At 34.4% G+C, this 16,708-nt stretch overlaps 1 protein-coding gene across 2 annotated transcripts; it reads left to right on the top strand.

Moving 5' to 3' along the window:
• Positions 1-656: 656 nt before the first annotated feature.
• usp3 (ubiquitin specific peptidase 3) lies at positions 657-15,019 on the top strand. Of its 2 annotated transcripts, none has more exon segments than NM_001199871.1 (15): positions 657-997; positions 3,425-3,485; positions 4,038-4,181; positions 4,345-4,428; positions 4,523-4,604; positions 5,717-5,799; positions 8,234-8,347; positions 8,652-8,765; positions 10,239-10,385; positions 12,312-12,418; positions 12,493-12,573; positions 12,652-12,770; positions 12,853-12,966; positions 13,880-13,947; positions 14,152-15,019. In NM_001199871.1, coding segments are annotated over 15 exon segments (1,575 nt in total). In that variant the 5' UTR covers positions 657-906; the 3' UTR covers positions 14,318-15,019.
• The last annotated feature ends 1,689 nt before the right edge of the window (positions 15,020-16,708 follow it).

Here is a 16,708-nt window from a genome sequence, read left to right as displayed (position 1 = left end):
GTTCATTCCGCTGTGGCAACCCCAGCAGGTTAAAGGACTAAGCCAAAAAGAAAATTATTGAATAGGCTAAGTACATAATTAAAATACCAAGTAAATAAGAAAAAAAAAATACACGTGAAATGAAAACAAAACAATTGAACATTTAGCAAATATTTTATATTAGATTGTTTGCCATATTTTTACATAAAAAGCTCACACATTTTTAGATATTTTGCAATATTAGTAGAACAGAAGGTGATATAATAATTATTGCTTTCTCTATCCATTTAAAAATCTGATAGCAATATACAAGTTACACATATGCTACAACATAAGCTACACGTTTGAGTTTGGATTTCACATATAAACATATGGTATATAGCCAATGTACAAAATCAAAATATTGGAAAGTAGCTATATTTCCCCCCAAATATTAGAATATGTATCATTATGCAGCAACTTCCCTTAAGCCTAAAAATATTTAATTATTTGTGGAGCAGAAAACGTGTTTCGTTTTACTAGAACGCAACATATGTCTTTTCTCGCCCCAAGGGCATCTCTTTTCTTGCGCTCTCTCTGCTTTTTAGAGCTGAACACAGTAGGTGGCGATAATATCCCTTAAACGTTGGTCCTTCCCGCCGTAAAACCGAAGAAGAAGTTCTCTTTTTAGACAGCATTTTTGATGTATAGTTAGGGAACTTGGTAGGTTTTGAAACAGCCTGAGTCTGTGCGTGCATGTCTGCTATTTTAACCCATAACAACACTGTTTCATTTAACAGACCAGCAATATAGCTCACACATTTAAACGTAAAAGTAATCACCCATTTGAAAACGTATTTTGTGCCTCCCAACTTGCATTTTAAAAATTTAATAATTACAGTAATCATTTAAACGTAGACTTAGCTAGTGTAGCTAGCTCACAGATTCATGGAGTGTCCTCACCTCAACTCCAGTGTCTGCATGACAGTGGATCTCACCCGGTTCCCCAACGGTTCCCCTTCTTCATGGTGCTGTTCCGGTGAGTTAAATACACATGGTAATGGTGGCTATCTCTTATAATCAGCATTTCAGTCAGTTTCCTGTAACGTTACGCTCGTTAGCCGAAGTGGCTAATTCTTCATTGCTCACAGCAGATCGCGCAGTGAGACTACACGTTGGTGCTAATAAAAATAATAATTTTAAGAAGACATCATCGTATACGTATATTAAACACGTAATGTAATTGTGTTAAATTTTACAATGAAAGTTTCTGCATTTAATCATAACCCAATTCAAGTAACGTTAGCTTAACACAACATTCAAACTTGCTCAGTTCAGTCTGACACCACTGTTGTTCTTTGAACATATTTTACATTTTGTTTGTTTTTTCAAGGACATAAAACTGATGTCACATTTACTGTATCGCTTGTTTAGCTGATGGCTTTTCATGGACCGAAAATTTGTAACACTTGTATGTAGATTGTTGAAAATGTTGATTTTACAGAAAGTTATTAATATTACTTTTATGTGCAGCACTGTTCAAAATATAAAGCGGTTTATGCAGTGTTATTTACATAGACCGGAAATAAATGCAAACATTTTTGCAACTTAGTCTAGTGGTAAGCTGGTTTCAATGAATTCACTAGCTATTGCAAATTGTAATTATTGGCTTAGTATATTACAGGCCTTGCGGGAAAATGTTTCTGAGGACAAATGAGAAAGACATTAATGGTTGAAAATAACTTTATAGTTATCCATTAGGTCTCAGAGAAGTAAACCTATAAAGTGGAGCATAGTGTCTGTCTGATCAGCTGTTTTCTCATCAGCAGGTTTTTCATATAAAACAAGGCTTAGGCAAGAAGTAGAGGGGAAATGTCAGGGGCACTATTACCTATTTAGACAATTGAAATGTATAAATATACATATATATATAGGGCTTGATTAGGTCAAGAAGACCATGATTGTTCCCCTCTGTACTATAACTTTTAGGTGTGTATGTAAAATGAAAGGATGTCTGGTAATTGTTTTATATCATGGCTAATATTATAAATACATAGTTATTTAGTGATGTACAGGGGATTGGGGTCAGTATTTTTCTCTTTTACTCTAGTAAAAATTGACAAAACATGCACATAGAACTAAAGAAGATATTTAATAAAAAGATCAAAAATAGCATTTTCAAATAAATGGTTTTCCTATCAGTTTTTCAACTTAATTTGGCTTTGCTGAAGCTATTTTTTTTACACACACACACACACATATATATAAGCCATCTTACTCTGCAGATTGTAGGCAAGACAAGTTATAGACTCAAGATGAATTGTCATATGAGATTACATTAAAAACATATGAACATTTAGGGTGTGACTGCCAGTAGCCCTTCACACACCCAGAGGACCTAAAAATGCTCCATATCTTGTTTAACACATTTTACACTTATGAAACATACAGAGACCTTCTCGTATTTACAATGGGTTATATACACAGTAAGTGTTTTTCAGCCATAGATAAACTTAAGTGAAAGGTTAATGTGACTAATTTTAATTTCAAATTGCTCCTTTTATAGCATTGATAATGTAATTAATTTAAATTTAGTCAGTTAAATAGACTTTAGGATTTAAGACATGTTGTGGAACAATGAAATTTAATGCAGTGCTTACTTTGTGTCAGCCACTTTATATTGTATCTCAATCAGGCAGTGAAGGTAATTTATTTTATTAAGAAACCAGATCTTAAATGTGGTGATTTTATAATGGGAGACTAGGAAGCGTTTGAGCTGGATTACTGAATATTTAAATGTCCTGTACATATACCCAATAATTAGTAACTTTTAAATATTCACTAAAAATTAAAATAATGAAATAAAACAGAACTAGGAACTACTTCAAACAAACAAATAACAAATATATAAATTGAAATTACTGCAATTTTGCTGCACTTTCATGGCAAATTCTTAAAGTACTGTTCACACCTACATTGATTTTGTTTTCTGTTTTTAGTAATACTGCAGTTTTGTTAGTATGTCACTTCTTTTGTGTAAAGTACATTATAACTCCCATTACAGTAGCAAAGACTTATTTTTTTCCTATTATTTTTTTCAATCATTGCACAGGCAGTTAGTAGGTACAAGGAGACAGACTAGGTCTGTTGACTTTTTCCACATTTGTTGGATCATGGACAGACTAGCATTCATGAGAATCGAGTGTTTCTTAGCAACGGCTAATTCAGATGCTTGATGTGCGCTCAGAGGGAAGGTGATCAAGGCATTAGAACAAAGCTCTTTTTCCCAGCAGACGACAGCCAGAAATTACATTCAGATGAAGTTAACATGTCACCTTATATGTTCACTATGCGAAAGTGTTTATTATGTTTTTTTTCTTCTTTGATATATGGGTTTGGTTTTATGCATCTGTAAAATTATAATTATATAATGAATGTAACTTCAATATGTATTGATGTTTTGTAGTTTGCCGGTCAAACAAAAGCCCTTGGGTTTGCCTGACGTGTATGAACGTGCATTGTGGACGGTGAGTACTTAAATGTATAGATTATTTTTTCAACTTAGTCCCTTTATTAATCAAGGGTCTCCACAGTAGAATGAACCGCCAACTTATCCAGCATATGTTTTGCGCTGCGTATACTCTTCCAGCTGCAACCTATGACTGGGAAACCCATACACACTTATTCTCACACAAACACCATGGCCAGATTAAGCTTTCCTAATTTACCTATAATTCACCTTTCCTAATTCACTTATAATTTATTTAAAAAAAAAATATTCTGTCATAATTTCTTCACTCTCAACCTCTTTGGGCTTCTTTCTTCTGCTAGACCAAAAAACTATTTAAAATTATATATATATATATATATATATATATATATATATATATATATAGTACACACAGTAACATAGATTTGGGGTTTAATATTGTGAAAATGTATATTTAATTGGTATTATTAATGTATTACAGAATATACAAACATATTTATAACATGTTGAAGTACAATTCTACTGAAATAAATAACATTTAATCATTAAAATATACACACATAAGCATTTAATCTCTTTTCTTTTGTAGGTATGTTAATGGCCATGCCAAAAAGCATTTTGAAGAGATTGAAGCTCCAGGTTGCAGCCAAAGGAAGCCAGACAGAGAAAAGTTGAGGGAGAAGGGTCAACAGCACTCTGTGTGTATGGACTGTAACAGTTATAGCACATTCTGGTAGGTTTCTTGCCCTATTATTCATTCATCATTCATTTATTCATTCATATATTCATTCATTCATTCATATTTGTCAATGGACTTTAAAATTTAATATTGTTCAGTAAGCAGTGTTATATGTTAAAAAAAAACTATTTTTGAGTTTCTTACCTATTTCCTGCAGTTATAAATGCGACGAATTTGTGGTGAATGACACAAAACTTGGGCATGTGCAGAGGGTCAGAGAACATCTACAGAGTTTGGAGAAGTAAGACTGTAGTTTATAATGTATCTGTTTATCAATCAAACATCATAAAACTTTATTGACATTGTTGTGTTTAAATGGTTTATTCTTTGTCCAGCTCTGTGTGTAATACCGACAGACAGAGAAAGAGAAAAATGTCTGAAAGTTTTTCTCCTGACAGCAAGATGAAGCAAGACAGTGTAAGTTTAATTTGTTTCTATGCATCTTTGCAAAAATGTGCCAAGAAATAGCTTAGAAAAAATATTATGCACCCACCTACACATGCACATCTTTTGAAAAAGTTAGGACACCTTATTTAACTTGGTGGGTTTTTATCAGGAGAAAATAAACGAAATAAAAGTTTAAATGTCATTTTTTACTTAAAAATAAAGCCAAAATTTAAAAAAAGTGATGAGTGATGAGCTTAGGACACTCTTAAAATAGGGATTAAGAATGTAAGTAGCAGTCAAGCACAGCTAGTCAAATGCCATTTAATAAGCTGATCATCAGCAAGTGTGTGCCCCTCTAAAAGCAGGCGTTTTGGCAATTTGTTGGTCTGGAGCCTTCAAGTTTGTGTTAAGACACTGCAATTATCAAGCAACAGTTGCTGCCATCAATCAGAAGTCCATCATCCCACAGTTAGTTGAAGACTTATGAAGTGGACATTCTATCAATTTTACTCCAAGATCCACAAGAGAAGTGGCAGGAAAATCAAGCCTAACCCTAACCCTAACTTCATCATGGATTCTACAGGCCTCATTTAACATGTGAAAGAATAATGTTCATGACCGTAGTACAATTGGAAAAAGATCGGACAGGTATGGCACGTTTGGAAGGGTTGCCAGAGGAAAACATCTCTTCTCTAAAACAACATGACAGTACATTTTGAAAGCTAAACTAAAGAACCATAGGGGGAAAAAAGCCTAGAAAAATGTCTAGGTGTTGCAATAGTCGAGTAACAGTTCAGACAAAATCCTAAAAGCCATGGTATTCTTCAATAGGTTGTCTAAACTTTTTCTCACAACTGTGTCAGAAGTTGTCATAAGTTACTGAAAATTTAGTTGTACTGTTTCAAAATTTTCAAATATTTTTTCCTTATAAAATTAATTTATTCGTGAAGGATATTTTGATGAAAATGGCAGTTTATTGACCGAGAAAACAGTTATTTTTAAATATAATTTTTTCCACAACATTACTGCCTATACTGTAATATTCTTTAATTATATGTTATCATTATAAAGTAAATAATCAGTGAATAAATAAAATGTTTATAATTGCTTTTTCCTTTTTATTTTTAAATGTAAACACACAGGAGGGCGCTCTAGTGCAATGTGCCACAGGCCTTCGCAATCTGGGCAACACCTGCTTTATGAATGCCATTCTCCAGTCTCTGAGGTAAGAACAGCCTTTATGACCCTGAGCAAGGGGCCTCCCCTGAACCTATGTTGGTGCCTTTAGTGTGATTTGGCAGACAGCGATGCCTCTGTGGCCTGTCAGCTGGCTGAAGTAGAACTTAGTGGGCAGCAAAGGGATGGATTAGGCAATCTGCCTGCTCATAGCAGCTTTAAACTGGCCAGGCTGGTGAAACTAAATAGCCCTTGTCAAACCGATTAATGGGATCAGTTAAATGATAAAAAAAATATCTATTTACATATATATATATATATATATATATATATATATATATATATATATATATATATATATATATATATATATATTGTTGTTATTAATTATTTATTTATTTATTTTTAGTTTTATAAATTTTTAATTGGCTGCATAAATGTGCTATGCATATTAGTTGACTCGCGGGACAGTAACATGTGCAACCACATGTGCCTACAGACATATTTTGCCAAAAAAGCAAAATGAAAGAAGGATATTGCTGGTCACAGTATAACACAATCGAGTTGATGCCAAACTAGCGCTGATGCTGATTGCCTGGATCTGTGTCATAATGTCAAGTATAATTTTTTGCACAATTGGAGAAAGAAGCTGTCAGCAACCCTCTATTTTGGAAACAAGCAGGCCACAAGTCAGAGCGTCTGGGTTTTCTCTCCGTCAGAGTGCGCTCTGGTTGTGTTCTCAAAAACACAACAAATAAGCTAAAGTTGTAATTATTTAGCGTGCAACTAACAAACCAACCTTTTTTATTTGTAATATAACAGTTATTAATAGTTCTTATAAAATATCAATTTTTAAAATAGCCTACATAATCTACAAATCAAACAAATCTAAAGATTTTTTAGATTTTTGCATAATGATAACTACAAACTGAGGCTTTCATTTTATAGCTTATAAAACATCTATGCAAATTAATGCAATATCATATGTAAACAACAAAATTGTTACATAGAATAGTAGCCTATTCTAAAAAGTCAACGTATGTGCCTTATCATTGTTTTTCATCACACGCAGCGTGTGCACATGAACTGCAAGTGAGAAAGGAAATAAAAGCACACAAGCTCTAAGGTAAAACCATACATTTAAGACATAATCTTTAAAATAATGACTTATATAAAAAATGTTGGAAGAGTTTTATGATATTAGAATAAGAGCGAAGAATTAATTAAATGCATATTTTCTGTGAAGCGATCAATTTGAGTATAGCCTGCTAATTTTTTTTGACAGAAGAAAAAAAAACATGATAGGGAAAAAACAGCCTTTGTTGGTTCTTAAAATGTATTCAGTTTTGTTTTGTAATCCAAATTTGTCATTTAAGTGAAAAATATCTAGGGAAGGACCATTTATTTTATTCTTTTATTTAGTTTACAACCGGTGGTTGTTGGTTGGCAAAATTAACCAAGATGAGCATCCCTTCTTACCAAATATCATATAAACCACTAAACTAGCATTTTTGACTATTTAGAGGGAGCATTCTGTTTACTGAAGTTACACTTCAAACATTTGCAGTCAGTAAGATTTTTTTAAAGGTAAAATATATATATTTGCAGCAAGGATATGCTTATGTATGACTTTACATTTAGTTAAAACAAATGCTGTTTTTAATCATTCAATTTGTCAAAGTATCCTTAAACATATTAATCATTACAGCTGGTTTCTACATTCATGATAATAATCTGAACTGTTTCTTAAGCACCAATTACAGGAGAAATTAGTTAAAATAGAACACTTATTTTAAGTTCCAATAACATTTTACTATTACTGTTTTTTTTTAATAAAGAGACAAATATATGTAAGAGTTTAACAAGACATTAGAAAGTGACCATATATTCTTGTTCTCAGGATTAAATGGCATTATTTTGGCAGCTGTTCAGTACATAGTTTTAGAAATTAAATTAATGTAGAGTTATGTGCACATGTCATATTGATGCCAACTCAAATCAGGATGATTGTCACTAAAATGCAATTATTACATAAAAATATTATGTGTCATGTTTTCTTCTTATATTCTAAACAATTCTGAAGTCATACAACATTTTTTTTTTGAGAAACAAACTGTAATTTAAACAAATTGAGTGCTGCTTGAAAATCTACAATGTAGTTTATATTTAACATTCAATTTCACCAATTATGTAATTTAAATTGCTTTTAATCAGATTTATTGTTGAGCTGTCAATGATTTCAAAGCTTGCATAATGGAAACTAAATCTAACTCGAAAAAAAAAACATTTACATTTAAACTCGTTTGCTGGGCATAATTCTTATAAGAGGACTGCATTGGCAGAGTTCTGTATTATTTTGGTAAATTGTCAGAGTTACAATGATGTTTGAAAAGACACGCCGAAATTTATGTGAAAGACATCTGTTAAGTTAAAGCCTGTTTTTTGTTTGTTTGTTTGATTGTTTGTTTGTTTCCTGTCTCCAGTAATATCCAAGTTTTCAGCTGTTATTTCAAGGAGTTGCCTTCAGTGGCCTTACGAAGTGGGAAAACGGCAGGAAGGAGAATGTACCACACCAGAAGTCAGGGGGACAGCAGTGTGTAAGGTCCTCTCCATTAAATGGCAAACAGAAGGGAGGGGGTTGTTTAAGGAAATTAAAATATTTTGGCATGTATTTCTATTTAAACACATTTATATGTAAGTTTTACTTTCATATAAAATTGGTACATTAGCTCGTGTTGATCTAGCAACAATTCCTAACATGATGAAGGCTTAAATGTTATGATTTTAGTTTAACATTGATAACCACTTGTTATACAGTATAATCCTCTATAACCTCACAGATATATTAGAGTCCATATGGTGTCTATTACAATGGCTATATTTATCTGCCCTGTTGTGCAGATCTCTGGTTGAAGAGTTCAGAAAAACCCTGTGTTCGCTTTGGCAAGGAAGTCAGACTGCATTCAGCCCAGATGCTCTCTTTTATGTCATCTGGAAAATAATGCCAAGTTTCAGGTACCATAAAATCACACAGCTGCACAAGTTGTTGCAAATTTTCCTTTGGATTTGTCAAACTCTTCTTTTAAGGAATATTCTAGGTTTCATATTATTTTGTGTATTACTAAAGTTGTGTAATTTTAAATAGTAAATGATTAGTTTAGATTTTTTTGTTTTTAATTCATAAAATAATCTTGAAAATTCTTGATTTTGTAATCTTGTTGTAGTTAAAATGCCAAAACTGTGCACTTGAATATATGGAAAGCAGAGGTGTAACCGAGCGCGGTTGATCCATGATTCTTATGGATCACAACCCACGGTTCGGAACACACTGACCACAGTGGATTAATACATTTTCTTACATGTAAATTAATCCTAAATTTGTAATTATCGCAGAGAGATCGCCTGTCGCCTCATTCTAATAACTTTTATGAAACTATTTGGCCTTTCCTGTAAAATATAATTATGATGGAAGAAGTTGTGGTGGGTTATTTAGAATGTGGTGGGTTATTAGTTTATTGAAGGTGTTTTCTGTTACTACTTGTTTAGCCTGCATCAATGCATTCAGTGTGTACACTGCTCCACTGCTCAATTAATCATTAAAATATCGGGATCTCAACACCCACGCAACATAAATTAGAAATAATAGTGATTTGCATTTGTTTATTAATTTTAAGAGATTGAGTTTTTAGTCTTTTGAGTTAATTATGAAGTTACAAATGGTCAAATAACACAGAAGTACTGGGATAACAGTTTATAGTTTAAATAAAACCACTGATATTTATGGTAAAGATAAATTCACCGTCATATGCATTTAACTTGATGCTCAAAAATGAAAGTTGTATGCAGCAATTACATTATTTAACCAAAAGGTGGCGGCCAAAATATGACACTGAATAACTCTTCAAAAGTTATCATCTAGCAATGAAACATGAAGTTTTATAAGTGAATAACTGAATCATTTATTGAAAATGAGACTAAAAATAAATATGGGTTGTACAAGTTATGATGTTAGGTTTCTACATGTAGCGTTATCAACAAAAGCAGTAGTAACAGTGAATTTTTCACAGTACTGAATATTTTACAATTTATTGCTACAAATTTTTGCTCTGTTTGCTGTAAAAACTGTAACTCTTTTAATTTAAATGTTTACATTTTACTGCCATAATTATGTATATTATTTGCAATAATATTTCTGAGTAACCCACTGTAATTATCCTATATAGAAGTTCTGGATTGTATCAGTTTGGTGCCAGACTAAATTTTATTTTTATTTTTTTACTAAATCTACATAGCTTTGTCACTTTTAGGTAGCATTGACAAATACTATCTCTGGCCTTGTGATGTCATCATTTGAATATCATTTGTATATTTCAAAACAATAAAAAATAGATATATACTATGTTCTTGTCAATAAACATAATACTAAGTATGTCTTGAAGAAAGCTAATAGGATTGATTTTTGAATTTTTATTGTTATTATTATTGCAGGGGCTACCAACAACAGGATGCACATGAGTTCTTGCGTTACCTGCTGGACCATCTCCACCGAGAGATGCAGGGAAACAAGAATGGGTCACCCAGTCCTGCTGTGACCTCCGATGAACCCAATCATGCCTCCGAGAGCAAATGCTTCATGTACGAGACCCCTCTGAACACGCATGTATTCTTTCTACTCGCATATACCTTAGCATGGACAAGTGAGACCCCACTCAGTGCAAAACATTTTTAATTGCACTGTCCCACTTTTGATAACTGCTGAAGGTTTATTCTTTTATTAAATAGACCTAAAGTGACATTCAGCAAAGTTTTACCAGGAAAAGTTATTATATATTAAACTTAAGTTTTTTTTATTTGTTTGTTGTTTCTCATTGTATTTGCTTTAATGAACTGATCTTGCCATAAAAGTAGCCTTTGTACCTGATGTGGTATTAAGTTAAAATTGATATGTGATATAAAGTTATCTAAAATTCAGTCTTATTCCAAACCATGGTGTTTAGGATAATGTTAAGTGTTAATGAATAACATTTTTGTGGGGAAAATTGGTAGATGCTTACTGCATGTCAACTACATCAAATGTGGATGAAGGGCACCCTGATGATGGGTGGCAGATCTGGTGGTTTAAGGGGAAGGTGATGAGTAGAGGTGCACTCAAAGAAGGCTACAGACCTGGCGCATCTTTGCTTCCAGTTCTGGCCGGTAGTATTTCTCCTGGACCCACTGCCCCTCTCTCTCTCTCTCTTGCCTCTTGGGCTTCAGTTGCCTCCCTCAGCTCCAGCGCCTCAAGTTCTGTCCAGCTGGCGGTGCTGCGGAGCATAAACAGATAAAGTCATCGGTAAGGCAGTGCCTGCAGTAGGCAGTTGATCCCTACCCTCTTGGCGACCTGGATGGCGGAGGGTCTATCATGTAGCAGCCAGGCATGGGCATGATGTAGCAGGTCTGCCGCTTGCGTCCTGGCCGAACACCGCTCATCAAATGTCCACTGTTGGTACTCGCATGCTGCACACCGATGTTTGGCCTAAACGAGGCAGGATCTCCCTCTTAAATGCAGAATAATCCTGATGAAGTTGGGGCTGGAGGGAGTGATAAGCTGGCTGGCCCTCCCCTGTCATGTAGGGGGTGAGTAGCTGGATTCATCCCACACCACTTTGTCTGCTAGCACCTCAAAGCTGCGCAGGTACGCCTCAACATCATCAAGGTCACCGAGTTTGGGTAGAAAATGGTATGGGGTTAAGGACTCGGGGGTGGGGCATCTGGGAGTGAATAAACAGCCTGCCCTGCCCTCTCAAGTTCCGCTAACTGTCCCCAATTGACATGCTCATTGAGGTGAGGGAGTCTTCTTCATGGTGATGCTGAAACCACACTCACAGGTCTGCCACACAGTACATCCAAAGCTAAAGTAGGACCTCAATATTCTGCACACATATATGGTTAAATCACCTACAGTCATGTACTTTGAAAGTAAATGACATACCTCTGGATTGACGTTTGTCATTTTTTTCAGAGATTTTGGATATGCATCTGCTTGTCGCTGGTTGAACGTTTTGAAACACTCAGCTTTTTTTTTTTAATCCACCACACTGGCAAAAAAGTCCAGTATTCATTTCAACTTTTTTTTTCTAGTCAAAGCAGTACACAAATAGTTCGGGGCAAGTTTTTAATTTGAGCTAGGTCTCTCTCAGCAGGCCACCTCGTTCCATATCTTGTCAGCTAGTTTAGTGAGTATGTGGGCAGCAGTGATAAAGATGGCACACAGAGGGAAGTCTGTTTCAAACAGAGATGGCTGTTCCCACACTTGCCTGCTGCTAGAGGCAGAGCCACCCTGTCGTGTTTGTATTAATAGCTGCAGACAAGTGAGGAAGACCAAAGTCGAGGGTGACCTGAATGGATCTGGGGTTATTGAAAAGGAAGTGCATTGTTGTGGTATGCTCAGTGAATTGTGCTGAAGTGGCTGATTAATCCTGGTCTAAATAGATAAAGTAGGCATTCTTTCATAAAGGCCTGATGAACAAAACTTGTGTATGTTTGTGTAATAATGTTGAGCAATTCTGCAATTGTTTCTAGAAATGGGACATCCACTATTGTTACATCTGTGTTTGGTGGCGTTCTACAGAATGAGGTGTATTGCTTGATATGCGGCACGGAGTCTCGGAAATTTGATCCATTCTTAGGTAAGCATAATTTCACAAAAACTTGACTTTTGTAACTATTGTTGGAAAAGTTCACCTGTCTTATTCTCCTTCAGATCTTTCACTCGACATTCCCAATCAGTTCAGAATCAAAACCACAAAGGACCAAGAACCGGGGCCAACGTGCACTTTGAGTGGTAAAAGATTATCTGAAACGAAGTTGCTGCAGTTTGGTTAATTTTGGGCAGTGTATTTAGTTTTTCTGTTGGTTACAGATTGTCTTCGTAGTTTCACAGACCTTGAGGAGCTCGATGAAACAGAGCTATACATGTGTCATAAGTGTAAAAAGCGACAGAAGTCCACCAAGAAATTCTGGATCCAGAAACTGCCCAAGGTAACCAAAATATATTAATTTAAATATTTTGGTAATATGTTGTCCATATTGTTTCAGCTATATGATGTCATATCCCTTTCAGGTGCTTTGTCTACATTTGAAGAGGTTCCACTGGACAGCATTTCTGAGGAATAAGGTTGACACCTATGTAGAGTTTCCCATGTGTGGCCTTGACATGAAAAGCTACTTGTTAGAGGTGAGAGCATTCAGTTTTGTTACACATTGTTTTTTTTTTTTTGTTATTTGTTTCTAATATTTAAATGAATATTACAAGAAAACAAATCATGCCAATATACTGTTATTTATTATTATATGTATAAAAGGATATTAATGAATAAAGTAATATTTATTTACATTAAAAATGCATGTTTTTCTTCAAAACACAGTAGACAAAATGATTGGCATCTCTATAATTCTAATAAATAAAATATATCTGTGTAATACTTTTGTTTAAGTTTACATTTTTAGCACACCTGAGTGAGTACAAGCACAAAAGAATCCAGGCATTACCTTGTCACAAGAGCACAGAGATAGAATTACAACTTCTGTATGAGCCCAGTTAAGAGTATTGAGTACTTTTCTGATATAAATCAAAAGATTCAAAGAAAACAGATTTAAAATATCAAGTATTTAAAATTCCCATTTCCACTATTACAATACAACATTACTTGCAATGAAGTAGAAATAAATTAGCCTGTTATCCCTGTACTTTTGTGTTATTTAATTGTTTGTAACTAACTGAAAAAAAGTGTAAAAATTAAATCTCTCGATTAAGCGCAATGCTTCAAAGGATTAATAAACATACTATATATATATATATATATATATATATATATATATATATATTCATTCATTCATTCATTTTCTTGTTGGCTTAGTCCCTTTATTAATCCGTGGTCGCCACAGCGGAATAACCCACCAACTTATCCAGCAAGTTTTTACGCAGCGGATGCCCTTCCAGCCGCAACCCATCTCTGGCAAAAAAAAAAAAAAAAAAATGTGTGTGTGTTTGTGTGTGTGTGTGTAAAAATGCTTTTGTATATATGTGTGTAATACAATACACACACCTGTGACAGTATAATAAATGCAATTTCACAATGTAATTACAGCCTGAAAACAACTTGCCTGAGAGATGTCTGTATGATCTTGCTGCTGTTGTGGTGCATCATGGGTCTGGGTAAGCAAAGGCCTATCAATGTACAACTCATTAATCAGCAACAAGTTCTGTTTCTTTGTTATCCAGAAGGGGGGGGGGATGTTATATCAGTAAATATGGTGATCTTTTCATGAGATTTCCTTTTTTACCCCATCATATCTTTTCACAATCTATACAGATAACCAGATCAAATATAATATTCTTCATCGCCATCTTTTTGCACAGAATCGGCTCAGGACATTACACAGCATATGGGCGCCACGAGGGCCAATGGTACCATTTCAATGACAGCACGGTCACTCTGGTCAGTGAGGAGGCTGTGCTGAAAGCCAAGGCTTACATTCTCTTTTATACTGAGCACAGTGATCGGGAGAGTCAGTACAAGCTTTAAGACTTTTTTTCAGATCAGCTCAGTCAGTTGTTGTCAGTTGTTGGATCTTCGTATGTATCATCTGTCTAATGTTTTATGCTATCCAGTTATGATTTCTACGTTACAAAACCTCAGTAAAAACCGAATTGCTGCTTATATTTTAACTTGATGACTTTTTCATTAAACAGACACAAATAATTTTTTTGTTCACATAATGCCACCAGTTTAAAAAATTGTGTAAAAAGATTCCAAAAGCTATTCCTCAAGATACTGTTTTTTTGTGATGAAAAAGACTTAAATTGACATTGAATATAAAATGTCTTAGTTGATTTTTTAAAAATATTATTCCATCAGCTAAAAAAATGCTGTCAAATTTCTATCAGACACTGATGTCTCCTTATGCCAACATACTGCTTGCTGCTCCTGGAAAATGTATTTCTGTTCAGCTCAGAAATTCGTTATTGTCCTCTAAGAGTGCTGATGATCAAGTTTGATGTGGAGGTCTTTCTGAACCAAAACTTGAAAATTTTCATTTTACTTGACAAACAAGTAGTTATTGGTATCGCAAAGCAGTAGTTGACTCAGTCACAGCTTTCACATCTATATTGTAAAAATCACTTCTGAGAATGGTCCAGTAGCTCACATGTTTCTTGAAAATGTTTGACCAACTGTACAGTTTGTATTCTTTTAGAATTAAAGGGATGCACACTGTGTAAAAGTTGATCTGCAGTAGTTGACTGATTTTACCTTCACTTATAAAGTATACAATATATTATGTATTTACTGGTCCATGTTGCAGCTTAAAACCAACTCACTTTGACAGAAGCTATTTTATTTAAGTGTAATATTACTCATTTAAGTAATACATTTAAATGTTTTGAATGTTCTTTTTATCTAGATTCTAGGTTCTAGAATTCTAGATTATTAGGTCAGAATTGTATAAAATTTTGTTGGGTGTTTTTGTAAGACCTAGTTAAACTGAAATGCAGTGATTCATTCATCATCAGCATTCCAGCAATTTTGTATACCTTACAAACGTGATTTTCTTTCAAGAGGTTGTGTTAAACAAGCCTATCAGGTAATAACTTTCCAAAGAGAGGAAGTTCTTGCCATCTATTTGTGTGTGTGTGACCATGCATCAGATGGTCCGTGGGCGTGGAGTCTGACACTAATTGTGCCTAACTTGCATATCAGTTATTGCAAATAACGAAAAACATGATACATTACCTTAAAGCTCATGTCTTTAAAGCAAGTATATTATATAACTTGATAAAATTAATTTGATACAATGTCTTGAGCAGGCAGTTTAATGTCTTGTCAGTTGTTATTGGTTCACAACTAATAATTAATAGATCACAAAATTCAATGCAGCAAAAACAAATATTCCCTTCTAATAATGGGTCATTTTTTAGGCAGAATGTTTAAAAAATATTTAAGCTAGGAACACATTAACTAATTATGCCTGTGAAAACGCATACATGAGAGCCGAATGTTTTTTAATCCATTTATCCATTCATTCATTCACTCATTTTCTTTTAGGCTAAGTCCCTTTATTTTTCCGGGGTCGCCACAGTGGAATGAACTGCCAACTTATCCAGCATGTTTTTACGCAGCGGATTATGCAACAATAAGGCAACAGATGAGATGTTTAATTTGTTTAATCAGGTTTGTTAAAAGTGTCATTTAATGTTTTCTCAGTCATACATTTGTTATAACAATGGAAATATTCGAAACAAATATTTATAAACAAAGCATACACTAATACACAAGCTCCCATGGGTAGAGCAAACACTGTTGCTCCCCACATGCCATGTGCAAGCCAGGTAGCACTCTTGTCAGGAAGAGCAGTGAGTAGGAACAGCTGCTAGACTAGCTCACAGTTGTCTGTGTGAAACAGTCATGCTTTAGAAAGGACAACAAAGTTCATACTCTCTCTCTGCTGTTAGGCCACAGCTGCCAATGAGATCACGTTGCTTGTGCAACTGCATCAGTCGCCGGATGTCATGACTCACTGAGTGTGGCTGCAATTGCACTTAGGAAAAAATATGTACGCTGAGTCACCTACTGAGTTTCCTTACTAACCAGACAACACCATGATGGCCTAACCAATTGTGTTTGGGGCATTGCTCTTTGGCAGAACACTTTCTCTGTAAATAAAGTCTTGCTGCCATTTTTAGCAGTCAAATAAACTTTTGTAGTCATCTCAACTTACATCAATTAAACTGACTGTGAAAATATTGCTGCTTGCTTCATCTATTGTATTGTGACAAATGTAATCAGTAAGGTAGGTAAGATGAACCCCAACTTCCAGTCATTTGAGTATTAGCAGGTTTTATCCAGTTAGGGCCATAGTCTTGTGGACTGCTTTCTGAGAAATTGCATAGTTGCATTCCAATTAATATGACATTAATA

The sequence above is a fragment of the Danio rerio genome, chromosome 25 (genome assembly GCF_052040795.2).
Source record: "Danio rerio strain M-AB ecotype USA chromosome 25, GRCz13ab, whole genome shotgun sequence".
Taxonomy (NCBI): domain Eukaryota; kingdom Metazoa; phylum Chordata; class Actinopteri; order Cypriniformes; family Danionidae; genus Danio; species Danio rerio.
This window is presented reverse-complemented; position numbering and strand designations above follow the sequence as displayed.

Coding starts and splice junctions, on each gene's coding strand:
- usp3 (XM_087311091.1), top strand. Junction 10,386..12,311: donor TCCGAGAGCAAATGCTTCAT/GTACGAGACCCC, acceptor AATTGTTTCTAG/AAATGGGACATCCACTATTG. Junction 13,948..14,151: donor GTGGTGCATCATGGGTCTGG/GTAAGCAAAGGC, acceptor CTTTTTGCACAG/AATCGGCTCAGGACATTACA.